The 9,533-nt window shown below is 39.9% G+C and overlaps 1 protein-coding gene across 1 annotated transcript; it reads left to right on the plus strand.

Moving 5' to 3' along the window:
* Nucleotides 1-1,510: 1,510 nt before the first annotated feature.
* On the plus strand, nt 1,511-9,155 carry cbsb (cystathionine beta-synthase b). The gene is made up of 14 exons (XM_028590433.1): nt 1,511-1,629; nt 2,332-2,438; nt 4,696-4,830; nt 4,946-5,025; nt 5,111-5,315; nt 5,543-5,634; nt 5,795-5,908; nt 6,010-6,094; nt 6,189-6,294; nt 7,148-7,225; nt 7,309-7,443; nt 8,177-8,285; nt 8,390-8,474; nt 9,049-9,155. Exons 1-14 carry the CDS (start codon nt 1,511-1,513, stop codon nt 9,153-9,155), a joined length of 1,557 nt encoding a protein of 518 aa, XP_028446234.1.
* Nucleotides 9,156-9,533: the final 378 nt, after the last annotated feature.

The following is a 9,533-nucleotide window of genomic DNA, read 5'->3' on the forward strand; positions in this document are numbered from 1 at the left end:
TCCACGCATCTGGACATAGTTGTCAAATGTTTATGTTTACCTTTGTTCAGCATATTGTCCGTGTTTTAGCAACAACAACAAAACTGTAGCAACTCCTTGTGTACACACTTGGCCATTAAAGCTGATTCTGACTCACCATCTAAGTGTCTAAATGTGCTAACTTGCACTAAACACACATTTGATGAAAAGTAGAGACCTTTTATAAACAATACTTTGGCTTATATGCAGCTACCTGCATGCCTCATAACATTGTGATTATTTATTGAGTACACTAGTAGATGGTGAACACGGTAAACATACATGTTAGACATCAGCATGTTACCTTTTTCATGGTGAACATGCTAGCATGCTGATGTAAACATTTTGCTTAAAGCACAGTTACAGCCTAGTTACAACCTCAACCTTTTAGATTTTTCTCTTTCTTTTTAACCAGCAGGAAAAGTTGTATACAGCTACTACATTAACTGGAAATTTGGATGGTTTCTATTGTGTTTTCCTAAAATCGGCTAAAAAGTCATTGACTTCTTGCTTAGATAAACCCTCAGATGTGTAATGTTTAGCAAGATACAAGCAGAACAAGAGTGCTGTTGTGGTGGCAAATTTTATTTTAACCATTTGTTTAATGATATTGACCATTTATTTAAAGATTGTTTTAAACCTCCACATAATCCTGTTCCTTCCTGTAGACTTAAAGGCACCAGTGAGAGAGCTGGCCTTGTAGACTGTGAGCAATAGCATAAGTTATTTTCGCTAAAGAAATTGCAGCTCCTCATTTGTTTATTTCTCTCAGATAAACTGAAGAAGGCTATAACATTGTCTGAACCGTATCTCTTTCTGTCTCCTGAGATAAGCAGGTGTTTAGTCTAATGTAGGAGACACAGGAGCAGAATGGAAGGTTGTAAAATCATCTGACTGTCTATGGTATTTTTTAGAAAAGTGGCAACATGCTAAAGATATTTGAAGAGGGGTGGCTTAATGGAGTTTCTTCACTATAAGATGTTTTGATTTTTAGGTTTCTAGTGGGGAAAGACATTTTCAGTTGTGCTGCGTGTACCTTTGAAACTGTGTTTTCTCCATTTGCAAATGTGAATAAATACTCAAAGACCAACCTTTGGTTTAATTCTCAAACAGTCGTTATTCGTTTTCATTTGATCATTGATATTTCTAAACGCTGCTGCTTCATAGGAAAACTTCCACGACACTGTTTATTCATTAGAGTTTGAAAGGTTTTATGTTGCATGTGCGATTGTAACACCTGCCTTATCTTCCTGCAGGTAAGCTATGCCTTCTGTTTCTAAAACTACATGTTTGGAAGCTGTTCCTACTCTTTGCCCACATGCAGCTAACCTGATAAATGCAGATATTACTCAGGGTTAAAAGTCTTACAGTGTGGATGGGGGATGCTATACTTGTGACAAGTGCCAACAGGTGTTCTGCAAATGAAGAACAGGAGTGTCTCAAGGTTTAGGTTCAATCATACCACGAGTTTGAGGATAACAGTGAGAGTGAGATGGAGAACGGAGAAGCGACTGCTGATCAGTGGAACTGGATCCGTCCTGATTTGCCCAGCAGATGCACCTGGAGGCTGGGTGCACCTATTTCAGAGTCACCTCATAGCCACCCAGAACGGTGAGACATGTTAATGAAAGCTCGCAAAATAAATCACTGGTTATTGTTGAATTAATGCATTAAAAGTATGGTCAAATTATGAGACAACGGGCCCCTGGGTATGTAAGTGGCCCGCTACCCCTCCTACATGGGAGCAAAATTCTTGAACTGAAATACACACAAAATGACTACAGCTGCAGGTACGCAATATTAAAAGACTCTAAGGACCAGCAGCAAAAAAATAAAAATCTCTACTTTTAACTGACTTTTAACTTTTTTTAATGTTTTTTTAATAAACAGTCACTTTAAACAGGGGCTCTGGTTTAGGGGCCCAATATGTTAGTAGGCCCAAAATGGTAATCATGTTCAGTAATCCTAGTAAAAGGAAAAAAAAATGAAATGCACTTTGCATGCACCCAATAGCTTACGGTACACATGCATGCATCAATTTACAAAAAGAGCCCAGGGTCATATCCCATCATGGTTTTGGGATGTTAATTGTGTTAAATGAGTGTGTGTTTCTTGACATCTTACAACATGTTGATCAGTGAATTGGACAAAACCATTGGCTGGAATGTGACACATTCAAATGTTGCTTACAATAGCCTTGATAGTGGTTAAGATACTCCACAGGCACGTGTGTATTCATCATTGGGTAAATATGACCCCAAATTGTATTTACAGAAAGCTAATGGGGAATTTTTCTTCTTCTCTCCATCACAGCATCAAGCCCCCCAGCATCCTCCCCAACATCCTGGGGAAAATTGGACACACACCTCTGGTCCGTTTGAACAAAATCCCAAAGGAGTTTGGACTCAAGTGTGATATTTGTGAGTAAAAGCTTTCATGTAATCCTTCCAAAGCGAAGTGCTGCAAATGCGGAGGTGCCTTAAACCTGCATTCTATCTGAATTCCAGCAGGGGGCGACACGTGCGGTTGCAAAAGGAGTTTGGTTTCTGTAGAAGTCTATGAGAAAGAGATCCACTTCTCACTTGATTTATTACCTCAGTAAACATTTTCATAATGGGTTTATGGTCTCAATAGCTAGTTTTAAGTCTTTTTAATTATGGTCTCGTTGATTATAAAATTGGCAATAAAGCAGGGGGTGTTTTAGGACGTGGCTATGATGTGATTGCCAGTGAAAGTGTGTAACGTAATGTGGCTCCTCCCTCACTCCTCCCTCTCGTCTAAAATCGTCACTTCCGCAACCAGGATGGCTGCGCCTGTAACGGCAAACTCGATGACTCATAGCAGATCTCCACAAACCAATGGGTGACGTCAGACATGCTCTGTCCATTAATAGTATACAGTCTATGCATCATACTGTATAAGTATATCATATGTTTTTTTTTTTTTTTTTTTTTTAAAAAGTAACCAGTAACTATAAGTGTCAATTAAATGTAGTGAGGTGAAAAGTGCAATATTTCCTCTGACATGTAGTGGGGTAGAAGTATAAAGTAGTATAAAATGTAAATACTCAAGTAAAGTACAAGTATGTCAAAATTGCATTTAGGTACAGTACTTTAGTAAAGGTACTTTCCACCTCATCATATGACACACACACCCACATATCCTATCATAACAGCAAAATGCACTGCTGAGAAAAAACCTCCACATCAGTGCACATTATTTAAACTTTATACTTTTTTAAGTATGCTCTTGAAAAGGTCAGAACCTTAAAAAAAAAATAAAAAAAATGGGAAGGCGGTGCGATACTTGTTAATCAATTGCAAGAAGAAATATTTATAGTGTGAATCTTGTCTGCATACTTATCATGCAGATAGCTGGAGATGAAAATAGCACGGTGAAGATGAACAGGACTGGAGAGTAAAATGTTGTTTTCCCTTTTTCAGAAAAGGAGAGAGACTCCTTCCTCCTAACAACAGCATTATTGTTTTCCTTCCTGGAAAGTGAAGAAGTTTCAGTGTGCAGTTGGCTAGCTGGATGTGATGGTTGCTCAGCAGCAGTAGATTAGAAAGTCAAGTCTTACCTGGTAAACAGTCTTTGGGTACACTGACTTCTTTCAGGGTATAAGGCATGCAGACAAACATATTAAATGAATACGTGCATGCAGAAAACCTGGTGTGCTTTTATCAAGGGGCTGTTTATACGGCTGTGTCCCTGTTGGCTTCCTGCTTAAAATAAAGAAGCTGCTGTTAAGAAGGGAACATTAAGGTATCATGTAGCTTTTGGCCTTTAATGTTGCCAACTGTGTGCTTGTCGGTATTTTGTCTGAGGCAAAAGGAAAGACTTGTTCTTTTGGCCCTCAGAGCAAAGCACAGCAAACTTTTCAGGTATGCTGCTACAGTAGGTATACATTTGATTTCAGTACAGTATCTCCTCATCTGATCCGTCTCGTACTGGCAGCCCGGTGAGGTTATTGGGTTCAGTGAGGACGAAACCTCCCAGAAACATAAGTTTAAGCCTCCTAAGAAAAGCTCTTTCACTCTCCCTTTAACTGATTAAAGTGAAGTTCTAGTTTGTTCCGATGGCTTAATGAGACAAAGGGCCTTGTACTTATTTTCATGTGACAGGGATTACTCTCCACTTCACTTCAGATTTAGTTTTTTTCTGTCTTTGAAATGATAGGCTATTTTCAGGCACACTTGGTAAATGCATTATGAGGAAGTACTGTTGAATCATTTTCTCAAAAGAAAAAAGAAGAACATGAATGCATCAACTTTACCTGAATGTCACAACAGTTTTCCACTTGCTTACTGCTTAGATGAACTAAAGTTACGCACCTGTTTTCACTATGACATACTGAGCAGATGATCTCCACAAACAGAAACAAAACATTACCACTGTAACAGATCATAAAAATAAAACTACACACATGAAACAAACTTGTGTTCTGTTATTTCATGATGCAGAAAATATGTTGGTTGATGTTGGGAAAAAAAGGAAGGAAGCAACATTTTCACACAGTGTTTTAATTTGGTGGATTTCTATCCTAGTTCTATAACAATGATTCAAAATCAAATAAAGCAAAAATACATGTTATGTATTACATGATCCTTTAAGAGTCACAATCAAAATAAAACACACTCAGTGACAGTACTTTGTTTTACGACTGTTTTATTTTAGTGGCCAAGTGCGAGTTCTTCAATGCAGGAGGCAGCGTGAAAGACAGGATTGGCCTGCGGATGGTGGAAGATGCTGAGAGAGCCGGGATCCTCAAACCAGGAGACACAATCATTGAGCCCACCTCTGGGAACACAGGTACCTTGGAAGAAAGATGTAGAAGCAGGTTGTTGTCGAGGCAAGATCGCAGAAAACAAAAACGTAACATAAACATGGCAGGTTGATTAAAACCTTGTCCCCTGGCTGCCTGCAGGTATCGGCCTTGCCCTGGCAGCTGCAGTTAAAGGCTACCGCTGCATTATAACCATGCCTGAGAGGATGAGCAACGAGAAGGTACGCAGCTCTTTTATTTGATCACAAGTAGTTCATTATGGGACATTTGGCCAAATTAAATCTGATCTCACTGTGTTTTTTTTAGGTTGATGTGTTGAGAGCTCTCGGGGCAGAAATAGTGCGCACGCCTTCTTCTGCAGCTTTTGATTCACCAGAGTCTCACATAGTCACGGCTTGGCGTCTAAAGAGCGAGATCCCCAACTCGCACATCCTCGACCAATATCGTAATGCCAGCAACCCTCTGGCTCACTACGATACCACAGCTGAGGAGATACTGGAGCAGTGTGATGGTTTGTTCTTTTTGACAGATAAAAGATTGAGGTCAATACAGTGTATCGTAGCTTAGTGATAGTTTTTATGTATAGTCCTTTAGAAGAATGACAAATGTATTGGACAAATTGAAAGAATTATATTTAAAGGTGCCCTGTGTAGATTTATGGTGAACAAACAAAAGTTGTCCTTGAGGCACTCTCCAATAACTGTTGAATCTCCGTTTGCTGATTCCTTTTCCTTTCAGGTAAATTGGACATGTTGGTGGTGGGAGCCGGCACAGGCGGTACACTTACTGGTGTTGCTCGGAAGTTGAAGGAGAGATGCCCCAATGTCAAGGCAAGATGCACACCTTATTAAGAACCTTTTTTGAACGTGTTTTATTTTGCTAAATCTGTGATTGAAAAGGGATTTGTGTGGAGAACAGATATCACATCTGTACAGATAATGTTACTTATGTGTGTTTCCAGTCTCAACACTGTTGTCATGTTTGTGTCAGATAGTCGCTGTGGACCCTGAGGGCTCCATTCTGGTTGGCTCTAACAAAAATAAGTCTTCCTTTGAAGTGGAGGGCATTGGATATGACTTCATCCCCACAGTGTTGGACAGATCTGTGAGTGTGCATTTGAACGTGCAACATTGTCATTTGTTCTGCACGCAGAGCAAAAATCATATGTCTCTTTCTGTTGCTCTCTCCCTCACAAACCTATGCAGCTTGTTGACATGTGGTATAAATCGACTGACCAGGAGACGTTCACAATGTCACGCAAGCTGGTCAGAGAGGAGGGTCTCCTGTGCGGTATGTTCACTGACCAAGTGATACCGTTGTTTTGTAAATTGTACTGCACTTATTAGTTCCCTGTGTATGTAATGTTTTTCCTGTTTTACTGCAGGCGGCAGCTCTGGCTCAGCCATGGCAGCAGCAGTAAAGATGGCTCGGCAGCTTGAGGCGGGACAGCGCTGTGTGGTCATCCTGGCTGACTCCATCCGCAACTATATGTAAGAGACAAATTTACTGAACTCTTGGATCATAACTTAATAATACTTTACACCTGGAGCGTTCAACAGCCAAGTTACATGGTGCTGATTCTACTGCACTTGATTTACCAAAGCCTCAATGTAATCCTTTTCTTGGTTTATGTGCATGTAACACAGTTATATAAGTATAATTTGTATCTCCCTGTGCAGCACCCATACTTTAGTTATCATCTTCTACGGAAAGTGAGCTGCTTCTCCAATATACACTGAGTGTGATGATCACAGGCTAATATGGTGCTTTATTTTGCTTGTCCACCATGGACAATATTGTCCACCCAAATGATGTAACTAGTGAAATGAAATATTCAGACGACAAGACGTAGAGTCTTCAGCCATGCTATGGGCTCTCTGAGGCTGTACTTTTACAATAGTTTGGCAGTTAACCAAAGGGTCTGGTTGGTAGGGGATGACACACAACCATCGCCCCCTGGACACCAGAGATGATGCAGTTTAACGTCAGCATCTTAAACCCTTTGTTCAGCAGCAAATCACACGTACAAAATCTTTAAACTTATCCCCAATTTATAAATGTCATAAACTTGGCTCTAGGTCATAACAAAAATCTTGAAGGCATACACAATGCCAATAATTTAAAGAATGTATTGTCAAAATATGCTTATAAGGTTTAACTAAATAATACAAATGCAAAAAAAAAAAAAAAACACAAACAAATAAATCAAACAACCGGCTTGTGCTGTCGGCAGGGGCCGTCACATAAAGCACACTCTAAAACTCAAGCCTGACCAAAACTAATGTGTCCAAAACCAGAGCAACTTCTAATTTGTTTAGCTATCAAACGCATTGCTGCCTCCAGGTCAAAATTCCTGAGTGACAAGTGGATGTGTGAGAAGGGGTTCCTCAGCCCGGAGGAGCCGATGGACTTCAAACCCTGGTGAGAAAGTCAACAATGAGGGTTTAACAGGGCTACCGATCCAAGTGTTAGATGACTCATTTGTCTCACTCTCTCTCTTTAAGGTGGTGGAACATGACTGTCCAGTGTCTAAACCTATCTGCCCCCCTCACTGTGTTAGCGTCTGTGTCCTGCCAGAAAACCATCAACATCCTGAAAGAAAAAGCATTCGACCAGGCCCCAGTCGTCGATAATTTAGGGTATATCTCCTCAAGAAATGATATACATTAGTGTACCTTCAGTATCAAACTGATCCAGACTGTTGTTTAATGCAAACAAAAAGGATGAACATATATTTAGACAGTTCATTAGCTGATGTTCCACAGGGGTTATTTTTACCTCAGGGTCAGATATTGAAGCAATTTGACAGAAGACAGGAAACTAAACAGCAGTTAAGCACTAAATTAAGCCAGACTCAGACTACAGAATTCATTAAATGGAGATTGTGCATGCAACAAGAGGAGGTCCAGGTGAATATGAAGTAGATCTGAAAGCTATTAACAAAAATGACCTTTTAGAGGCTCCCTAAAGCCACGCTCAGATTACTAGGGACCAACTCTTAGTAATCTGAGCGAGGCTTTAGGAAGCCTCTCAAAAGGGCATTTTTGTTAATATCTTTCTCATTTTTCAGACCTACTTTATATTCATCTGGCCCTACTCTTGTTCCATGCACTATCTCTATTATGTATTAATCCTTCAATATGACCCATTGAGCAACTATAACCTGTTTTTATAGCTTTTTCATTGTTTTCATAGACAATTCAGACCCATTTCATTTTTATCTGGACCTCCTCTCATTATATACACTACCTCCAGTTTTTGAAGTATGAGAAAAAGCAGACACCATTTCTTGTATGTATGTCATGTCCACTTCTGGTATTAATCAGAATACATCAGCATGTGATGTGGCGTTTGATGTGTGTTTTTCCACAGTGTGATCCAGGGGATGGTCACTCTGGGAACCATCCTGTCCTCTGTGTCGGCAGGGAAGGCCAAACCCTCAGATGCTGTCGGCAAGGTGCTCTGCAAGCATTACAAACAGGTCAGTCAGTAGAAACACATACTCTATGTATACTACACACATTACATGCATTCAAAGTTAACATGTTTACATGACTGTCTAATCTCTCAACACAATGCTCTAAGGTGCAGCTGACAGACAACCTGGGGAAGCTGTCCCAAATCCTCGAAACAGACCACTTCATCCTGGTGGTGCATGATCACACTCAGAGTAATATACTTTATTTATTTTAACAGAATTTTCCTTTTTCATTTAACTGAAGAGAGTAGATAGGTGTAAGGAAATGAGGGTAGAGATGACATGTAGCAAACGTCCCCAGCTGAACAGAAGTTGTTATCAACGTACAGTAGTCAGAGGATGGGACGATTCGGGTGTGAATGTGATAAAATTGTTGCTTCATTTAGATTTTTTTCCACTTTTAAGGTGCTTGTAGGCAGATTTTGTTACTGTTGTAGAGAGCCAGGCTAGCCGTTTACTTGTTTTCAGTCTTTATGCCAAGCTAACCAGCTGCTGGGATGTTACAGTATATTTAACAGACAAATAAAAGAGTGGTACTAACCTTTTCATCTAACTCTCCAGCAGAAGTTGAATAAGTGAATTTGGCAAAATGTTTTACTTTTTTGCTTGAAGCAAAGGGGAATATGTATTTTACTGTGTTGTCCCTGTAAGCTTCCATAACAAATTCCAAAATGCACTGTAGTCAATGTTTATCCTGCTCTGTTTTCAGTTTTCTTTTATGTTTAGCGAGTAATGTCAGTAACCACAGTCTACTGTCTCGTTCCAGATAAAGCTGATGGGTCAACTTGTCAGAAGCAGATGGTGTTTGGCATCGTTACAGCGATTGACCTCCTCAACTACATCACCACAGATGAGAGCCAGGATCACTCGTAGTCTCCGTGATCACTTCCTGTTTAAGACGTGGGCGATACTGCTTGCTTTACCAAGAAGCACCACGTGAGCACCTGCGACTGAATCATATTTTAATTCAGTGGTTTTTGCAGCTACATATGTGGAGGGAATTAATTTGGTTCCACATAAGCAATACACTCTGTGTAGTATTAATATATATATAACATTCTGAAATCAAATTTAATGTTAAAGTTTGGCAATATTCTAAATGTTTCTCTTTGTCAACAAATCTGTGAGCCACATTGTTGCACTGGGAAACATGTTCCTTCGCTACTATGAACATGGACACATGGTATTTTAATCTAACTGGTGTTTGGAAGGGCCCGATTTCAGGTGTTGTGTCAAAGACTGTTCCCCTGT

Source organism: Perca flavescens, chromosome 11 (genome assembly GCF_004354835.1).
Source record: "Perca flavescens isolate YP-PL-M2 chromosome 11, PFLA_1.0, whole genome shotgun sequence".
Lineage (NCBI taxonomy): Eukaryota > Metazoa > Chordata > Actinopteri > Perciformes > Percidae > Perca > Perca flavescens.